We start from the raw sequence: 22408 nt of genomic DNA on the forward strand, positions 1-22408 counted from the left end.
ATGGATTGATACATGTCGTAACCATTGGCTATATAAGGCGTAGGCAGTATGAAAAAAAATTATTTTGATTCCGAGTCCACAAAAAGTGGCATAATTTCACAAAGATTGGATACTCACAACTCCTGACTGGTACATGTTTGTTTTATTCAAAAAAATGATGCCAAATTAATTCTTATACGACAATAACCTACAAGAAAAGTGAGATAAATGGTTACAGCCAGCCTTTACATCAATTGCAAACATGTTTAAAATGCAAAAGAAATATTAGTGAAATGATTTGGATAATTACGATGTAATTAACGAATAGGCAAACAAACAAAACCACAGATACTATTGCTAACACTGGCCCATCTTAGTAAACTCCTTTTGAACATGAATTGCACCTGATGGAAAAAATATCATGCCTTTTCATAGCTAAGGCTTCAAACCGATTTCTATGTAACAAATATTTACCCATGAATTGACAAAATTGACTATCAAAATAGCAGATGCATCAATGGATGCTATCACACTTAGAAATTAAATCTAGTTCAAAACATCTTTAACCCTTGAAATCATGCCCACTATTTGGTTATTTTATTTAGAAGCAACACTAATGTCATCCTATACAGAAAAAAATCACAAATGATAAAAAATGATTTCAGTTCATACAGGTAATAAATGGAAAATGTATAAATTATAGATCACATCTGGTGCTACCTTAAGGTCACTTCTCAAGAATTAGCTCCAGGTTTTCCAATTTCTAGCTAGTACTTCGATAATCATGTACTGCCTACTGCTACCCGGAGGGTATCAAATTTTATTTCAAAATTTATGCCAAGAAGGAACGAGTGATTGATAAATCACAGAAGAATAATATACATATATGTAGTAAATTTCTCCATATCCAAGAAGTTTCTCATGGGTAAAAAATATAATTTTTCAGGACATAAATGAGAATAATATGCAAAATGCTTACATATATTCTCCTAATGAAGGATGTATCAAATGATGAACTAATATTTAAAATGTTAAAATTAGGGAAATGAAAGTTTGCATTCTAGATGAAAGACTAAAAAACAAAAAAGAGATATCTAGAACAACTTTATTTTCAGCATTAAAGCAAAAGCAATAATGTAAAATAAATACACATGCTCTTCCTCAATCAATACGCAAATACATAATTCTGTGAATACAACACATACCAAATTAGCTGAGGCATTGGATTCAGCATGCACACACACACACACACACACACGCACACGTTACACGGATCTTTCCATTACTTATGAAGACCTTTCACTACCAAGATAACATCGTACTCATGTTACATTTTCAAAAGAGACACATTCCAAAATACTTAAGTTCTATGCAGACTAAGACAATATACAAAGTCTAAGAGGAAACCATTCTCTACTTTGAATGACAACATATTCATTTTAATGTATGTACCAAACAATGGAAATGTCAGCATGACTATAAAGGACAATTAAATTTCACTTGGAGATTAGGCAACACTATCTCCAAAACTGGGCAAAAAAATTAATTTTATTTGAAGCTAATGTGAATTTTAAAATTCAGAGGACAAAAATAATTTACACGCCTAATTTTCCTTTGGTGTCAACTACTTGGATTGTAAAAATAAAATACAAAAATTCATACAAGAATTTTCAAACCCTAATTGAATAGTAACATCAGATCAATTAGGGCTCATATCAGGCAAAGCCTTTATCAACTAGATCACTTACGTGACTATGCATAGTAATTTGCAGCTACTGCTTACAGAATGTTCCTTCCAGTAAAATTCTTTCATGTTTCCATGTAAAGCTGCCTAAAATAAGGTCATGGTATGTGAACACTAACAAAATTTTTGATGGTGAGGTTACCATCAAATGTAGGTACGTCAAAGTTTAAGAGATGCACTGGAGACTAATGATATCTAAAAATTGCATAACCTTAGGCTCCAATACCAGTGCTGTCAATGCATTGCTGGCTTCAGGATTTTGACTGCATATCTGTATGTTTGTAAACAGTTTCAAGAGCCCCTTCAAAGGTATCTTGGTGCGATGAATGTTTTTCACACAAAGAATGTTTTCTTTCCAGAAAAACATGATAATGCCACCAGAAGAGCTGGTGAAACCATCACACACACTAACAAATACACGGCCAAAACCCTGAATCCTGCGATGTCAATATTGGACTTAAATCTTCAAGAGTGTAATTGAGTCAATTTGAAGAAAAGCACTGGATTCTAATGATATCTAGAAATAAGATTGAGATTTTACTTATATTTGCATAGAATTAACAGGATTGATATCTCTTCCGCAAAAACTCATACAAAACAATACAACCAATTTCTGTACATATACCATTGATTTAAACGTAAATAATGATTCTAAATCCTAAGGTTCTGTGCGTTTTGTCAAGAAGTTAATGGATGATCATTGAAAAACACCCCTTTACACATTCAGCTTTTAAACTCAGCATGATTAAATAATCTAGCATCCACTCGATTCCATGCTCTCCTGGCGAATAACATCAGAGTGATTCACCAATATGGAGAATAAAATCCAGAGGGAAACCTGAGAAGAACTGGCAAAGATTCACTCACCCATCATTAAACAATATGTTTTTCACATAGGCTTATTCAAAACGAATTCTAAAATCCACACATTCTCCAATGACAATCAGGGCAGTAGATCCTGATATCGATGCAAAACCATAATTGGTTTCAAGACGTACATAGAAAATTATTGGAGCATTAAGATACCTGGAGGGTTAACTGAAAATAGGCATTGATAATATTTATGGAAAAATTAACATCATCAGTATAACAAGGCCAATTTTTTCGCAAGAATCAGCAGAATTTGGTAGCCCTAGTTTACAACTGGAAATCACTTTCAGCCAAACACTCTCTCAGTGGCAGACAATAATGCCAGAAAAGTGGAAATGGTTATCTTTTGAGAATGTAACACAGTAATGGAATTTTTAAAATCTGAATTTCAAGTCTAATCGGTACAAAGGCAACCGTGATTTAATGTCATCAAACCATTTGAGCACTCCTACAATTAACCCTTAAAAAATCTAGTTCGATAATTATGAATACAATACTAAGCCTACTTCCAATAAATGATTTTGACAATAAACTCAAAATTAAATGCACCAATGGCATTATTATGAATGTTTAAACCTGAGTTCCATTTGATTTGAAATAAAATCCAGTAGTGTATTCAAATTATCCGGAGTAATGATTTGACTGTGCATTCTTTCACTCAAATGACAATTTCAAACTTCATTGAGCCCACTCCATATAAATCTGGTTTTATCTATGCAAAAACCAAGAGGAAACTTTTATAAAAGCTGCCTTAAAGCACTGAGGTCAAACCATTTATAAACATAAGAATAAGATTGGGCATTGAATTGCACAATAATAAATGAAATAAAGAAAATTTGAAAAAAATAACAAGTCATAAGCATGCCCAATAATAAAATAGATTTTCATGTACAGCCTTAGCTTTGAAATTCTTCGTACTCGACCAAGGTTATGATACCACTTAAAAATAGGCAGTGAACCTGAACTTATTTATACTATATCATTTTAACTCTAAGTAACCTAGAAATAAAGTTCAGATGCCTCTTTCTAAATGTAATACACTTTTAAAAAACTCTAAGGAACAATTGAACTAGAAAATTGTTTGCATCATACTGCAAGAAAATCTTTCAAAAGAGTTGATCTTCTTTTTTCAGCAATGTCCATCTGATTCTCTAAATCACCACGGTCTGTAGTCTCCGCTCTTTCAATTTTCCAGGATAGATTCTCAATTTCTGCCTCTAATTGAGCTTGTTGATACTCAAACTAAAAAGAAAAGTTATTTGTTTAGATTAATGAATAATTTTTACTCTAAATAAGATTAGCCTAAAAATTATTTGCTCTGAAATGCATTTTCTGGAATACCAGCCATCAATTTGTAAAAACTATAGTCGTTCCCTGACGAAAAAATCATTCTTAGCTAAGCAAAAAACAAAGAATGGAATCATAATTTCTAAAAATTGCAAGGTAGGCAATTATCATTATCAACATTCAGGGTAATTTCCCTTGGTCATATTCTGGTTACTGGTTAGGATTAACCCGTATTAGAATATGGCCAAGGGAAATATTAAAATATCTGGGCCTGCAGCTTGATTCCAAGAACCAACCATCTGAGGCTGCATGATGCGACAAGACAGGATTGCTCATTATTTCCCTTCACAGGAGCTCTATGCTTTCTGTTTTGGATGGTTAAGGATGGTGTGATGGTGCCGCTTGCAAACAGAAACGTGTCCCACTACGACTACTGCTCGTGCAACTTTAGGCAATGTGACTGTTTAGAAGAGTGTCTGGAATATGGTGTCTGCCATTGGACTGCAATTTGACACATCTTACCAATGCTGGATGATCTGAAATCTGAGATCATGCCGCTGCATCACACAACACAGCTGCAGATGTGTGGGATTTTGGAAGCGAGCCCAATTCTTGTTTTGCGACATTACATTTGCAAAATTATACACAAATACCCAAGTTACGGAAAACACAAAATTGTTCCTCATGAAATACTAAATTGTTCCTCATAGTATGGATACAAAAAGAAAGTGGAAAAAAGTTGAATACCAGAATTGTGGGGCTTCATCCTTCACCTTCAAGTATAACAAGCACTTGATATATTGCACGATTTTCTGTGGATTATGAGCACTTGTTAAACATGGGTTCCCCTCTACAGGCATCCCCTGAGTTACGTATGTCTCGACTTTCGTAAATCTGTACTTACATAAGCGATAACCGTATTTCAAATGATTACGTTAATTTTCGAATGCGAGCGCAAAGAAGTAGATATTCGCTCGTAGATATTCGTACCTATGGTAGAAAAAATATCGAATAGTTATCGAGTTTTTTACGTGCTAAAAATAACAGTGACCGATTGTTTCATCTCCATCATAGAAATACTTTCCAAACGCAGACCCCTCCCAAAAATTTTAAATTGGCACCAGCAAATGCATGGAATAAATGTGGACAGAGACTCCCATAGCCTCAAGGCCTTCTTTACACTTACTGGTTCCTGCACCCATTATTTCAAGAAACAAATATGAATACAGATTTCCCAACAAAGACTGTGCCACCTTTGTTGGGAAGTTTGTTCAATATCCTTTCTGTTTACTCTTGGGCCTAATTTACAATGAGGGAAATTTAAACACAGTGCATGGTCATCCTTTTTTATGGTGCTTAAGTTAGTGACCGACTATCGCTGGAGTGCCTCACCGAGTGCAAGTCCCCAGAATTGTCGAAAATGAGGTGACATTTATGATCAGTAGACTCTCATTATTACAAAGTTCACAGGACCAAATATGCAGAAGTTTACGTTAACAAACTTCTTAAGAACATTTCTTTTCAGAAACATCAAAAAACATGACATTTTTATGAATCAGAGAGTAAATACTTTGTAGTTTTACATGATATTAATGCTTAAGTGCTATTAACGAAATGATAATTATAGATTTAAAATTCCAGGGTTGTTGGTATAAGTGACAATCAAAAAACGTGCATTATTGCCATGAAATACATTCCAATGCACAATGGGAAAATCACAAGCTGCATCATTCGACGTCAAAATTTTCATTATTGGGGTATGTGATTCCTAAGGATATTCCCTCCATTACAGGCAGCAATAATGTCTGCTTAGCTCAGTCGTACAACATCAAACATATTCTGCTGGTTGAGAAGAAGTCCACACACAAGTGGTGCTCAGGAAACCAATGAAGTAGTCATTTTCCAGAAGTACAGAAGAAATGTAAAAAGTTTCAAAACTTTCTTCAGAAAAATGCAAGTAAAGATTCAGCACAGCATATCTCCATTGAGAACTGACTTCCTACATCAATTCGCCATGACTGAGAGAACTGCCAATCATCTGTGACTTCTGACGCAGGCCACCTGGGTGTAAGTCTAAATGACTACAAGGTTTTGCCTGTCTTATATATCACGGAATCTCTGTTAAATGATCACACCTATACATGTACATCAATTACAATAACATTTTTCAATTTTCAGCCCATTCTCTGAATTTTCAGAATAGAAACTAATGAGATATGAAGTGAAACACTTTGCACTTTCCACATAAAAATTTATTACACAAGAGTCGACATGTTTCGCTGCACTGCAGCATTATCAAGACTCTAGGAGGAGGAGTCTTGATAATGCTGCAGTGCAGCGAAACATGTCGACTCTAGTGTAATAAATTTTTATGTGGAAAGTGCAAAGTGTTTCACTTCATATCTCATAATGGATCTCCACAAAGTATCTGCCTCATCCATCCAATTCAGAAACTAATGTCATGTCTGCACCGAACCTTCACTTAATTTTTCAATGGTTGAGCATAATATCATCAAAAAATAAATAGTGACGGTTGCCAAGGGTGCCAGACATCATTTCTGAAAAAGCATCTAAACAAAAACCCAAATGTTCATTTTAAAATAAGCTCCTACAAAAAATTTCAATCCAATTATGAAATATGATTGCATAAAATAGCTATTATGTTCTATTAAAAGGACATACCAAAACTTTCCTGGACCCAGATTCCATATGGTAGGCATAAGGGTAGGTATACTGCAACGTATACCGACACTTGGCCAGCAAAGCAGCTGCATCAAGTAAATACTGCCAATCAATCCAAGTTCCTGATGACCTCATGACCTTTGCATTAATTCGGTCCATAATTTTCTGCAAAGTTTGCTCCTCTAGCTTAAGACTTTTGGAATGGTTTTCCCACTGAAAATAAAAGTTATAATATATATACTTCATATGCCTTATTAACCTATGGAGAAATGGCACCCTGAAAATATACACAACTGAGGGTTTTTATGGATACTTCTGATTTTGCACAAGGAAATAAAAACAAAATGAGGGTAGAATATTTAAACAGGTATTAAAACTTTCCAGAACAATTACAATGAGTATATTACAAGACCAAGGCTCAATGAAGTTATGGAATGAAAATTTCTTCAGCTATAGATAATTCAATGTAATAAAAGAACAGCAACATGTCTTTTGAATGATGATTTTGCTTATTAGATGGTCTAATGAATAAATTTGATGCTATTTTAGGTAAGATAGGATAATTTAAGTCTTAGGCAATAGATAATTGAGCGTAGTAAAGTTCTGAGGAAGTACCCAGACCAGAGAACCAATGTCTTTTGGAATTTTTTCAACAATTAGATGGTCCATTTAATGAATTTGACATAACATTGATAAGATTAACATTCAGGCAAAAAAATCGCCTTTAGCTAATTACAATTGATCATATTTAATACTAAAAGGGACCCGGAATCATAAACAAACACCAAGAACTGATGTCTCCGGGATATTTTTGAAGATAACTAGATGACCTATTGAATGAAATTTATATTATTGTAGATAAGCTTAACATTCAAGCAAAATATGTCTTTAGCTGTTGACAATTGAGCTTATAAAGTGCTAAATGAAGAACTGGAACCGAGAACCAAAATTGAGAACTAAAGAAATGAGCCAAACCAGAACTCTATTGCACAAAAAGTGTATCAACCCATCACTAGTTTTATTGAAGAAAACTTCATTCGAACCACATGCAAATATAACCCTTATTATTCACATGGCTATCAGAATTGAACTCACAAGGATAATAAAACATGAGCAGACATGATCAAAGTTTTAAAACTGAAAGACTTGAAAATATAATGAGAAACAATAAAAATGTCTTACCCTTTCATAATAATGCAAATATTTCTTCAAAGCTTCCCGAGCCTGAGCATTCACAGATTCATGGGCAATGTTTGGATTTTCTTTATACCGTGAGCATTCATAATATTCCGAGCCATGGTTTTTCCAGTCACCTAGACACATCCAGCAGAAATCGTGCTTACAGTTGTAGCACTGCATGTGATTACAGCCACCATTCTTTTCTATGCATATGTGACACCTAGGACACTGAATAAATAAATTGCAAAAATTAATCACCTTTAAGACAGTGAAAATATCAAACCATAAACAAATAAGTGGAACATATAAGATTAGGCACTCCTTAAGGAATATACTACATTACTTCATGCAACTACAGAAATAATTGGATTCAATCAACTGACTATGATTTAAACAATTTTGTAAGCCTCTCTTGTTATTTTTCCTAAATGCTTTTATCGTTAACTTTACTTTTAACTCTAGTCTGAAAAAAGCCAAAAGTGAATTCCTTGCCTTAACAATTATGTTAAATGAAGTTATATTAATTTCAGTTGGATGACATTAAGATACCATATAAGCGCGAGTAAGAGCTGCACATGTGTAACAGACGCACCCGTATTCTGAGCATCATAGCCAAAGAAAAAAAATTAGTGGCATTTTTTAAAATCCTATCACACGGTGTTGCAGACGTACGCCTGGACTGTTGACAGTGTGTCGACTGTCGATCAATATTTCCTCTTTCAAAATAAAAAAACTAAAACTTTATGAGTCATTTTTTCAGCTAAATTTACACGATATGTATGGCGCTCAGAGATAAGTAGGTATTCACTTGTAGCCTTAACTTTATGATGCTTACTAGGGATGGTCGGATCAGATACCTTGGATCCAAATATCCACCGATAATGCCCTTCACCTTATACTCCGGATCCAAATTTGTCGAAGAAATTGAATTTGAAATTTTAAATCAATGCTTTTGTGAATGCAACGTCCTATTAGCGGGAGTAGAAAGAGTTGCGATCCTCTCTTTGCATACGCCGTTGCTATATCATGCTTGTCCTACTCACGAACAATTTTGTTTAAAAGCTCTCATAGGAGTACTGCAAAGAATTGCAGCCATGGAAAATTTTAAGGTAAAACACGAGAGACACATAGCATTAACCTTCCAAGGAGATTGAACAACAATCAGGGGAGTCACAGCACCGTAGGATAATAACCACGTCGTAGATTTCATGGAACAACACTCGGCCCTCCATCAGACAATGCCTCTGCCGTTTTTTTTTTCCTTTCCACGACCCAACAGACTATGAATCACTTGCCTCAATGGAAAATATCAAGTTACACAAGAACAATGGAAACGTGTTTCATCCCTACCCCATCTCACCAACTGATCTTTTTCGGTTTACCAGCTTCAATTCTCCCAATTCACATTGCTAAACCTTTGCCCCTTCACTTTGAAGGCAACTACGTCACATGCAAGATCAGACGTGTTCTTCCCTTGCTCCTTCGCTTGCAGCCTCGTTGCTTGAAAGACGGAGGGAGCACGCTCCTTCCCCTCTACCTCTCCTTCGGCACTCTTCACTTATAAGCATTTCCGATTTCTTCTACTCGCCATTTAGTCTAACAATGTACACCCTCAGTCGAATTTTTTAAACCGCAGGTATTGACACCAATTAATTTTCTCTTGCAATAATCCTCATAATAACGTCTGAAGATGATTTTTGAAAAATAAGGTCCTTAGCATAATGGAAATTACTCGGCAAGACAGATGTTGACCATTAACCAGATATTAATTATCCTTCAAAACTAAGCGTTGCTCTACACCTGATATGCGATTACTATTTGCAGTATAAATGCCACCGGATGCCTACTTGTGGCAGTAAATTTAGCATGCCCTCCGGAGGGAAAAACCCTGCATGATCTTTAGCATGTTCACCTCTGAGGCACCTAAGTGACGGCGCAATGTTTACAAGTAAGAAAAGCAAACAGGAGTATTTTAAAAATATGTCACTAAAGGAGAAAATCATCTGCCTGCCACTTGTTTTTGACCGGAGATGACTGACTCACACTGAAAACCAAGGCCACTCAATGCCCCTTGGACTTGCGAAGGGGAGGGGGGAAGATAAGAAGTTTGAGTATGAGACGCACCCCCATTTTCGGCTGCAATTTCTGGGAAAAAAGGTGCGCCTCTTACACACGTTTATACGGTTTTAAACTAGAGATGTGCGAATAGTATCCGCGAATACTCGAATACCTCGAATACCGGAAAGTATTCGATATTCGAGATCTCGAATAGTTATGCCAAAGGTACCGTCTCGAATACTTTGAATTTCGCGTCATACGCTTTCGCTCGCACGTCATTGGTAGTTGACTCAGAAAAATGAGAACTCTAGTCGTTTTTATTGCATGCAGCGCCGTTTTAGGCAAGCTGACGAACTATATCAAATTCGCGGTTTAGAGCGGTGAAAAGAGTTCGACATGGGGAACCGAAATTGATAGGGTGAAAAAATCCGAGAATACCAGGTGTCAGGAGTAACTCAGTGCCGTGGGATAGCAACATAGGCGCATTTCCCACGATCCGCTATTCCCTCCATTCAGCATTCACCCCACCCAATCTGACGATTTCCTCTTCTCCGAAATCAAACAAAAGGTCCCAGCTCGTGCAGGGATCGTATTACGAAGACTTAAGCCTCGAAAAAATATAAAGTTACCGGAAAATAATAGAATAGCGTTTCACCCTTCACCCCTACTGACCATTTTCCTGCATACATCTTTTGATAAAAATAAGACGAGGTGTTTACCATGTGTCCTTTGTGGCTAATAACGACAGGCACTAATTTTGAATCTTCCCCAGGAGATGAAACTACCACAAGGAGGAACTCAGTGCCGTGGGATAGTGACATTGGCGCATTTCCCACGATCTGCTATCCCCCTCCCTTCATCATTCGCCTCACCCACTCTGACGATTTCCTCTTCTCCGATATCAGACAAAAGATCTGACCTCACGCAGGGATCATATTACGAAGACCTTAGCACCTTAGCTTCGAAAAAAATATCAAGTTACGCGAGAAAAATAAAAACGTGTCTCGCACCCACCCCCTTTTCTCACCCGCTGACCTTTTTCTACCAACCTGCTTAGAATTTCCCCCTTTCTGGAGGTCAACTACTGCATGAGTCATCTACTAGCCCGAAAGGTGTCTAACAATGACTTTCGGCAATTATTACTACACTTTTATTGGATTGAAATATTAGTAACATGCGCGTAATTTAAGAAAGAATAAGACCAAACACGACATATTTCTGACTTTATTTAAGCATTTTACGCAGGAAAATAAATGCCGGAAAGACGAAGAAATACGACGGAGGCTTAGCATTTTGGCGTAATGCTCAAATAGGCTGCTTTCCTTTTATTTTTTTATTGCCTAAATCGAAATATTAATACTCCTGGAGTACGTATTTAACGATTTTAGATTTTTATAAGACGATATCTATTTTTCGCGTTTAAATTAAAAGTGAAAAATTTCAAGCGCGCGAAAACGCGACGCGTTAGTGGGAATGATGGGGAAAAGTCCGTGTGACGCATTTCTGGTTCCCCCTCCCGCCTAGTGAGGTGACTTTGGGCGAGGCTCAGAGTGCTGATACCTTACCAAACCTTACCTTATCAAACGAAGAAAACTTTCCGACCTTAGCCAGTTTTAATAAGTGATTACTAAGACATGTTTCCCTGAGCTCTGTGCCTCATGCATGCATTAGTAACCTCAGACGATGTAAAACTCCTATCCTCTCGTGTAGAAACTAGGTCCGTGTGATGTCAAGTGGAGTGGCATCACATGGGTGCCAATCCGGCCCTTTTTCAAATGAGGATAAAATTGACCATTGCCATTGGTCTAGACCGGTATTTCTAGAACCAAATAATTTGTATATTAAGAATACACCAATGGTAGGTAACGAATCACAATCAATGCCTTTCGTTTTCTTTAATGAAGGAAACTACCCTATTGTTTACATAAAATTAAAATATTCCATTAATCAGCTAAATTCCTGTTTGAATCCTTTAAAGGCAATCACAATTACTCGCCAAAATCTTGGGTTTCCTGCTGCATAGGCGACCTAGTCAAACATTCTCACATTCATAGTTTAGTATTCGAGGTATTCGAAATTCGAGGTATTCGAATATTCGAGCAATGATTTGATATTCGAATTCGATATTCGAATTCGAGAAATCTACTATTCGACCCATCCCTATTTTAAACAAAAAGAATGAAAGAGATACAGCAGTGTAATGAAGATTCATAGGATCCAAATGCGAATGCTGAAGACGTCTTGAAATAGTAGGAGGGAATAGAAGACTTTTGAAACGTACAGTGGAACCTCGTTAAAGCGAGTACGGGCTATAGCGACACCCCCGCTATTACGAGAGATAGCCGATGCACCGTCAATTTACCCTACAATAAGCGTGTTAAAGAATTCGTTTTTACGAGACCCTTTCGGTGTTGGCTCTCGCCATAGCGAGGGTTTCACCGCCGGAAGACTTTCATGAAGACTCCTTAACCTCTGTAATTGCTAGCGATCTGTTAGAAATGAAGTTAATGGAGTGCTCAGTCTCAAATGTATGTGGTAAACTGTCGTTCGATAAATATAATGATGACGAAACAATGCTTTGCATGATTTTTATTCAGTGCGGCGCTTATAAATTGTTTGAATAGTTAGTCGTTATTTGAGTAAGGAAATTTAGTGATGCAAAAAAACATCGCCTTTCGTCTGGATTTATGCTTACGTTTATCGGATAGATGTTTATCTGTCGCCGCACCACTCCTGTTCCTGTATATCTGTTCGCAACAGGTATATTGGCTATTATTTGCTCCACCTCCGGTAAAGCGACAATTCGCTATAGCGAGTGTTTATTAGTGCACCGTGGGGTGTCGTTATATCGAGGTTTCACTGTAGACAGGAAACCTTGATAGGACACACCATAAGGCATGATGGCCAGATGAAAACAATTGTTGAAGGGTACGAGGAAGGGGAAAATGGCAAAAGAAAGCCTTAAATGAGATAAATGAGGCAGGTAAGGAAGGATGTAAAACAGAAAAATTATTTAAACATAATGGGGTTATTCCACCCAAAATCAACCAGGTGACTGCCCCTTGGGTCACTAACTACAACCAAATTTGACATATCAACTTCATTTGATTAGACAACAATACCTTTTCAACAAACTCTTTAACAACAATACCTTCAAAAAGTCTTTTTGCAATATACACAATGGTTTATAAGACATTGCGATGTCATAAATATGAAATTTCACGAAAGTTCCTTGGTATTAGAAGTCAAATCACCGGATAAGGAAGACAAAAAAGCATAAAATGGCTCATTTTAAAGGTCTTTAATTGAGAAAGATAATAAGTTGATAATTTCATGAAATTTAAGCAGTTTAATAAAGTTTATACAGTTAACTCTCGTTCATACAAACAATATTACTATGAAGTTCTCATTTAATTAAGCAAATTGTTGATCCCAACAAAAAGGCTAATCCAATCTATAGTACATATAAGAAACGTTATTACGAACCTTGGTTCCGTTCGCTATAAAATAAACTTTATCAAAAAGTTCCACGGATAAGCAACGGCATTTAGGTTGATATACACTACACTATTATATATCATAGTTATTAATGATGGTCATTCGCAAGATCATTGGAATGATCATTTGAATAAAAATTCACTATGTAAAATGCCCTTTAAAGATGTTTCTACAAGTGCGAGGAGTCAAGTGTCACAACATCAAGATTTCATAAAATAATGGCAGAACACCTAGAGGTGTAAGATATTTTTTGTTTCTCTTGGGAGATTTCATGTCTACTAACAAGGAAGCATTAAGACTTCAAGTACAGACTCTCTTTCCTAGCTTCAAGGAGTCAGAAGAGATGCAACAAGGGAGGCCTCTAACCCATCCTGCTCATACAGACTGGAGACTGGCCTCCAGCATCATCAGATATAACATCATGAAATGGGCTCCTATAAGTTTGAGTCTATGTAACGGCTGGTGAAGATTGAGTCTTCCCAACATTTTTCCACAAGAACAGTAGGATCACCAAAAACGGCTTCAGAAACAAATTTAGGATACCATTGCAGATCAACAAATAAGATTCACAGAAATCAATCATAAAAGACTGCAAAGTTTCAAATTATTCACAAGTTATTCCTTCAATATGATAATCAAGCACTTAAATGATGAGAGTGACTCATGATTTACCCTAAACATACTTAATGCAAATGATCAAATTTTTAGGTATACTCACATCTTTCGTGTGTGCACTGATGTAATTTGCTGTTTCACTGTCATCTGCACATTTGGTCAGCCACTTCTTAATTGTTGAACAATCAGTGGGAGCATGGTAATCTGTGCCACACCTGAAACTGTAATGAATAAAAATTAAGTAAAGAAATTAAAAAAAGTATCCAGGGATTACAATTAATTCCAATGAGATACTGAACTATCTCAAGTTCCAGACAACTTTTGAGGTTTTCCCCAAAATGATAAGAAACAACCTTGCACATAATTTACCTCATTTATAAAAGAAACTGATTTATATTCACTAATGAGCCTGATGAACCTAAAATATGGGGAAGTGACATGTTTAGTTCCTCCTATCATTTAAACTTCACAAAAAGATTATGTACAGAAAACCCCTGACAGAAAACTCTAAAAAGTGAAAAAAGTAGAAGGGTCAAATGAGGAATAAAGTAATATAAGCAACTTCCAAACAATTACATCCCCAATAAAAAGGAAAATAACACATATAATTACATGAATTTAAAAGAAATAGACGAAAAGAAAATATTTAGAGCATCAAATAAAAAAGAATGAACGAATCATATTACAGTAAAACCTCTTTACATCGTAATGGAGGGGACCAAAATTTGGGCAATTTGATGTATGGAGGTTCACTATAGAGAGGTTTTTGTGATAGGCACCATTTTATTAATAAACCATAATATTAATATATTTAAACATATATGCGTGCATTAGTGAACATATATTTACAATTTAATGATTACACAAAGGTAAAAGTAATTTGTTCAAGAGGGCTTTTTAGGAAAGAAATTAGTTATTGGGTTTGCTTTAACCTTTTTTAAAACTTTTTCGATATAATTCTATTGAATACAATCATATTATGATCGCATTCCTCCATGCTTAATAAAAACCATTCAATTACGTTCAATGAATCCTCAACCTCTTTTTTGGTGGGAACTGTAACTGATTCCTCATTACCAACATCTTCCTCTAAATCCATCTCTTCCTGTATCCTGCAATATATATACATCTCCTTCACCCATATCTTCCAACTCATGTGGGGAAGATATGAATAAATCATTATCAACATTACAAAGTCTTCAAATGTTGAATTTGTGTCAACTATTTTGTTGATTTTATCGTACTCTGTAGGTTCATTCTCAAATATCTCACTTTCCTCCTGTTTGCTACCACCCGTAATCCCAGCCTTGATGAAGTATTTCTCAAAAATTGAAGATATAAATTCCTTCCACGAAAGGCACAGCCTGTGCATGGTCTGAAGGATGTTCTATGAGCACTTCTATTGTCGTTTTCACTATCCACTCTCCATAAAAAATAAATCACTAGCTGTTTTCGATAATGCCTTTTGACCAAAGAATTAATTCCCTGGTCTAAGGGTTGTAATTTACTAGTAGTGTTTGGAGGGAAGTACACAACTTCTATATTTCTTAACATAATTCCTTCATCCTCTTATTTCACTGCCCGGGTTTTTTATTTGTGCAGCCTAGATGTACAGTTTCTTCTGTTTATCCTGTGTTGTTTAAAATAGATGTCAGGGTGAATGATGGTATTCCAAAGGTCACTGCTACATCTTTCTTCTGCCTGCCCTCGTCGATGGCTCGGAAAATTCCTCGGAATGTGGTAATGTCAAGCAGCCGCCTTGTTTTATTTGTCGAATCCATCATCAGCTTATAATTAATTAAGTAATTTTCGTATGTTTTCATATTTTATGGCAAATAATTGAAAATACTCCTAATAATATATTTTAGAAAATTGATTTATCATTCTTATAACGTATGCCTTGTTAAAGATTATAAAAAATAAATAAACACGTGACTATTGCAAAAAATAAACAAGAAATTGAGCGTAATTTTGAAAATTTTGTCAAATTCCCTTTCTCTAAAATACAATGCTCGTAGAGTTCCGTAGAAAAACTCTGTCGAGGGCACAAAGAAACGTTAGGTCTGCAAAACGACGTGATTTCTCAGTGAGAATGCTGGGCGAACTACTTCAGGTTGCGGCGGCGACTGTAAAAAATTTCATTGCCCTACCGCATATCAGCTAATTAGCTGTCTCCTTCACCCAACACTGTCGCGCATGGATTGATGTTCGTTCAGTATTGCAAGAAATTGATGTCCCAGACTCCCGATGGAAGAGTCAGATTTCGCGGCATAAATACGCAGGCAAGACATATGACTGTCGCTAAGCGCAATAAATTTTAAACTACGATCGTTCACGAAAGCATCGAAAAAATTACCAAGGCGGTAGTAAGAAAGTGCTACACCGGGAAATATGGGAATAAAATAATTGCGAAACTGTATTTGATTTATTTCAAGTCGCGGAAAATTCATGAAATATTTTCATTTTAGAAGCGGAAGTAGTAGCAATGTGGTCGAGTAATTCTGTCTCCATGGATGGAAGTGAAGTTAGTTGAAATATTTCCGTCAGTAAGTGATTATAGGCTGCGCTGGTCGCCTCTTTTATTAACTGAACATAGTATGTCGGCACTTACAAGAAAATAAAGCCATCAGTAAAAGAAAGTGAGTGCTATCGCGCGATTTTGACCATGATTCGAGAGAAAACGATGCGTTCTGTCGTCATTTACTGTCACTTGAAATGATTAGGATAGTTTGTTGCCTTTTTCTTATTTACTGTTAGGTATGCTCTCATATGGAACAAAATGGCACAAGCTAATGGTTAACGTGAAAATTACAGTATAGTAAAGGTGTACAAGAAAATAATAAGCATGAAACATTTATCGCTGAAAATGCCATTCCATGTTCGTTTTCGCGGCTGCATTAATGGTCTTTATAGTTGTCTCGGTATGAAATGCGGAGGTAGTTAGGCCGTCTCGGGGGTGTCTCGTTGCTATGATATGTAGAGGTTTTACGATATAAAGAGGTTCACTATAGAGAGGTTTGCCGATAAATTTACATGTGAATCTGACGGGACCAGAGGGTTGGTACCATGTATAGAGGTTTACGATGTAAAGAGGTTCACTACATAGAGGTTTTACTGTATTACATTTGTTCACAAGTATCATGGCTTCTCCATGATCTAACACAACAATAATCAGATTTAACACATTGCGTACCGGGGTATATAAATTCCTAGGAACGCCGATTTGGAAATATGTGCCTATTGGGGCATAATGCCTTTGGTTTAAACATGGTTAAAAAGATAATGTTTAGAATATAACTTTACCCAATCAAACGTTCTGATGCATCAATCCATTATGAATAACGAACAACAACTGAAAACATACTAACGAATACGTATTGTACACTTTAAAATTGTTTAGGTTGACGCACCTAAATGACGAGAATCTTCGTCATCCGTCCGGAACAAAAATGACGAGAATTATCGCCCTCCGTACGCAACATGTTAACAAGTGAATTTCAAGACATTTTTCCTGATCTGCACAGGTTTGAACATGTTAAATATTTTCTGCTTGCACACTCAACTTTTGACTATCCCTCTCCTGTTCATGCAGTTTGCCGATAATTTGGGCTAATATTTCATCTCACTTGCCAAATATTGAAACATACTCTGCAGACAAAAAGAAGAAACTCTTTTAAAAGATCAATGTATCTAAATGAAATGCATTATATACATATGAAAATGTATATAGCCTACTAATTTAAGAAAAAAATCAAGTCTTAGGTTAACTTAGCAATTTGATCTCAGAACAAAACCTAGATATTTTGAGGTTCCGCTGAGTTCCTGCAATTCATGAGTTAACAATTGACTGACCTAAAAAAAGCAACACTACAGGACACATGTATGCATGGTTTTAAAATTTAACAAGTGCACTTGAATAAAATATCTGAATTTTCAATTTTTAGTGTTACATATTTCTCTCACAATTATTAGGAATACTATTTTGGTTGTTATAGGAAAATAATCCTGAATAACACAATGTGTGTTTATCAATATTGGCAATAATTCTCACACTGGCCAGAGCCATTTCATATGACTGGAGTGTGAAGCAGGATTGCATGTATATCCACGTTTTACAATTCACCAGTCCCTTAGAACCTTTTGTATGACAGCAAACAGTAAAGCTTTCAATCAGAAAAGGATTTTAAAAAAGTTGAAAATACACATGGCCAAAAAATGAAAACAAATAATTTTAAATTCCACAATGAAAGTCCAGAGCCAAAATGAAAAAGAAGGATCAGAAGTTTGGTTTTCTTCTACGGTCAAAGAAAATAGTGAGAATGCTATAAATATGTTTTTAAAAAGCTAGACACAAACAAAACACAAAGACCTCATATAAACTAAAAACAATGGAAAGACCCATAAATTAAAAATAGACTCCTATTGTATTACATTTACAGCCTACTCATGTTGCAAAAAAGGCTGCTAAACCGCTGGCGACGGGTTGAGACAGGGTGTACGGGGGTAAGTTACCAGTGCCATGCTGAGGTTGGTCCTAATACGAGCAATGAGCATCACTGCACTATATTATGCCATCAGAGAGCTCGGTATAGGGAAAAGAAATTGCACCAAGCCTATAACCAGTGGCGCCGACTCCATGGGGCCTGAGGGGGCCCGAGCTCCCTCAAAAATTCGTTATGGGTGTGAGGAAAAATATGTCAGGCTTGCCGATTTTCCCCGGAGTGTCCAGATATCGAGATTAGAGTTATCAGGGTTCTAATGTTGATCATATGACTCTCCTAAAATGCTTAAAAAACTTTAAACTCACTACTTATCAAATTTCCCGGGGCAAGATCCCCGGTTTGGGCCCCCCCAATATTTTTTGTAAGTCGGCGTCCCTGCCTATAACTGGGAAAGTGTTTTCCCCAACAAGGCTCTTGCTCGAAAGTTAAGACGTGATCTCTAAAAAATATTTTGGCAAGCAGCACACACAAGCCAAACACACCAGAAAGCATAGTGATTCCGATAAACTGTCTCAGGTCACAACTTCAATTTGTTTATATGGCGGATTTGATGGCATGAAAAGTTGGTATTTGTGTTATCAACTCATGTGAACTAAAACAAGTTATATTTTTTATGAGTTTCATTAAACTGATTAATCTTCAGATCCTCAAGGCCAGATTAGATATTTAGAAGGCCTAGCACCATACTTGTGTCATCTTTCCTTGCCACAGATCGAGAGAGATTAAGAAAAAAACATCCTTACCAAAAGGAGGTTTTGCAAGAGCTGCACACAGAACGCTTCGCTGCAGCCTCTTTTGCCCTGACAACTACTTGGCAGTTAGGTCCAGGACAGAATCGCAGCTCTGGGTGAGACTTCACGTAATCCTGAAATGCGAATTGCTGATATTTCTCTCGCAAGTTAAGACGGGTTAACAGATCTAGAATCATATCCTCTGGAACTAGTACTTCACAGTCTTGTGCCATACAGCCAATACCTAGGAAATAAGACAAAAATCCTTTAAAAAAGATCACAAAAAGTACAATCCACCATTAAGCACCAAACAAATCACATGCTGCAATGAGATCGACATCAAAATAGAGGGCAATTTTTCCCCCTTGATTGCTTTCACTCCTTAGCAAAGTAAAGGCCATCAATAAAGATAAGATAACAAAAATCTATGATCAATCGAAATTTTCAAAACACTTTTCCTTAGGAAGGGAGGCATTAAAGCAAACAATCAAGCATGACAAAATTCCCACTATTTTATATTTTATTAATAATTTATCACAAGAGATGATGTTGGCATAGATTTAAAATGCACCAATAAAAAGTCTTTATTTAACCCTTTACCACACACAAGTTATAATCAACATAATGGAAAATACTGCCACAAAGGTAGAGAAGAAGCACATTAAATTTTCTGCACAATACCACCTAGCAATAATTACACCAGCAACCATGCCTTAGATGAGCATAAATCAAAAATACATGCCTGTTGATACTCCTTGCATGATCTTCACTTCAAAGTGCATGGCCCAGCAATCTCTACAGAAAGCATGACCACAAGTAAGATTACGAAACTTGTCCAATGATTGACTTATGGCACAGACAGGGCAAAGAGAAGAAGTCCTTGGCGATGATGAATGGCACCAAGGGGAGTCTGCTAGATGCACTGGTTTGATATTCGATGCCACCAAAAGACGTGAACTATCCACACGGTATTTCTCACAAATCTCGTCAACAGCCCATCCATGAGAATGAAGCAGTGCTTTTGCTAAAGAAGGTATGATCTGTATGGAAGTAAAAGTTCACTTATTATTGAAATGGCATATAGGTTTCCATTTCTGGGGAAGGTAGGTAGTTAAGGAAGAATTAGGAATAACCAGATGACAACATTAGCTTGCTCTGACCACAAGACACCAAGGTGACCATGGACTTTCATTCCATCGGAAAGAGAGCTGTATTTAAAAAAATATATCTGAAAAACCTCTGCCCCTGCTAAGATCTCAACAGGGCCCCACAGAGTGAGAAGCTACAAAACCACATGGGAAATATCATACCAACCACCCCTTTTTGGGAACCAACAAGAGCAGAAAAATTACTTATCTAGACACAAAAGCATGAGAAAAATAAGGCTCCTCGTTAATCGAGAGAATGGAATTTAGAAAAAATCCCGTAAGGTCTTTTAATACCGATTCATGGGACGTAAGAGCATTACTTGCGTTTTAACTGCTGCTACACTTTTCAAAACATAATTTCAAGCAAATAACTAAATATCATTAAAGATGGTGTAGGACAAAGAAATTGTCACCGGCAACCAAATTCCTTATTACAAAATACTGCTGACAGCCAAAATCATGTCATATAGGCTGACTAATTTCCCAGATTTGCGACCGTCTGGTATTATTATGACGTTTCACAAACAGCACTTTCGGCGACCTCATGACTAGTTAAAAAGAAGACGTGTGGCGCTGAAATATGGAAGACAACAGCACAATGGGAGAAAATAACTTCGCCACGGAATATAAACGACTGCAGAAAACGCGTTTTCACGTAGAGAAACCACAAAATAAGCCTCATCATTACTAAATTTAAGGTGCTACGTCAACAACGCATTGTTTTAGAAAGGTAGATCAAGATGGTCGACTAAATTTACTTTTGAATATCAGGATTAAACAAAGAAAGATCTACCCAGGAGGCAGAATCAGAGAGTATACTTCGAACACATTCCAGGGTCAATAAGAGGCAATCAAGACCTTGAGGCAACAAGAGCCCTTATGTAAGACACATTGGGAATCAGCACTCATTAATACATTTAGTAATTCTCTTCAAATGCCAAGAAAGGATAAGAGCTAGTTCCATTATGTACCTGTAAAGACGTACTTAAGGCCTCGACAGATTCATTTAATAGTCTTTCTACTTCTTCAACACTGAGGCACTCAAACACAAAATACTCAGGATCAGTTTTACTGGCGTCTACAGTTTCTATGTCACAATCTTCGGCATTGTTATAGTAATCATCATAGCCACATTCTTGATCCGAGTATTCCATATCAGAATCTCCTTCATCGCCCGACATCTAAAGAAAGAAAAGTTGTATTAACATATGAGCAAAAGAGCTTAAACCACGAATTAACGAATTAAATCCCTATTAAATGTACAAGTTGTCTCTCACAATGCTGAAAATTGACATAAAACATCAAACAAAAGAAAATTCCAAGAATATCAAAACACGATAACAGCTTTTTATTACCGTAGCAGCAATAACAAAGAATGTTAGCCAATCGAAATGAAGCAGAAGACACACAAACAATAAGATAAGACAAAATAACCGAACAAAGAAACGCTATTGTTAACAATTAACGAACAGAAAGAACTTAAAAGAATCCACCATGATAAACCAAAACTGAACACAACTACGATACGCTTAGACACAAATAGATAATCAACCAAAAATTACAACATTATGAATTACTGCTAAAAATATACATACGGTAAAATATTAACTAAATTGGCTAAATGGACACTTGTTACAAAATAATGGACGAAAGTTCCATACACCAATGCTGCTTACCTTGTACTCCCAATTGTATAAACGATGAGGCGCCTTTACCCTAATAACGTTAACACTTTCCAAGTATTATATCTAAAACTGAAAAATAATTCTTCCCTACAGTAAACCTTTCAGCTACATTCTCCTCGTCAGAATAGCCTAATGGCCCGTGATAAATCTACAGACATACACGGACTCCTGAGACGTCGGAGTTTGTCATTACCGTCATTACCATTTGGCGGATTCTGACATTTCTCAGCGCCACAGTAGGCAAAATTACGTACTACTGTTTACCGCCAGCTGTTTTGAATACAGCTGTTGTTGGCCACTTGTATTTGAGGGTCTGGAACGGAATTGATCACTTAATTAGCTTTCTGAATCTTAATTTTTAAATATAACTGCATCAATTCCTTGTAATGCGTTTTCATATCAATTATATATATATATATATATATATATA

At 36.3% G+C, this 22408-nt stretch overlaps 1 protein-coding gene across 1 annotated transcript; it reads right to left on the bottom strand.

The window, feature by feature from the left end:
- Nucleotides 1-1070: 1070 nt before the first annotated feature.
- On the bottom strand, nt 1071-22184 carry LOC124170526 (potential E3 ubiquitin-protein ligase ariadne-2). The gene is made up of 8 exons (XM_046549302.1): nt 21970-22184; nt 21265-21474; nt 19888-20185; nt 19158-19389; nt 14016-14133; nt 7745-7969; nt 6563-6775; nt 1071-3835 (listed from the first exon to the last, which is right to left on the bottom strand). Exons 2-8 carry the CDS (start codon nt 21472-21474, stop codon nt 3680-3682), a joined length of 1452 nt encoding a protein of 483 aa, XP_046405258.1. The 5' UTR covers nt 21970-22184; the 3' UTR covers nt 1071-3679.
- Nucleotides 22185-22408: the final 224 nt, after the last annotated feature.

The sequence above is a fragment of the Ischnura elegans genome, chromosome X, assembly GCF_921293095.1.
Source record: "Ischnura elegans chromosome X, ioIscEleg1.1, whole genome shotgun sequence".
In the NCBI taxonomy this organism is placed as follows: domain Eukaryota; kingdom Metazoa; phylum Arthropoda; class Insecta; order Odonata; family Coenagrionidae; genus Ischnura; species Ischnura elegans.

Coding starts and splice junctions, on each gene's coding strand:
- LOC124170526 (XM_046549302.1), bottom strand. CDS start 21,474: ATGTCGGGCGATGAAGGAGATTCTGATATGGAATACTCGGATCAAGAA. Junction 20,186..21,264: donor CCTTAAGTACGTCTTTACAG/GTACATAATGGA, acceptor ACTTCCATACAG/ATCATACCTTCTTTAGCAAA. Junction 7,970..14,015: donor TCAGTGCACACACGAAAGAT/GTGAGTATACCT, acceptor TTATTTATTCAG/TGTCCTAGGTGTCACATATG.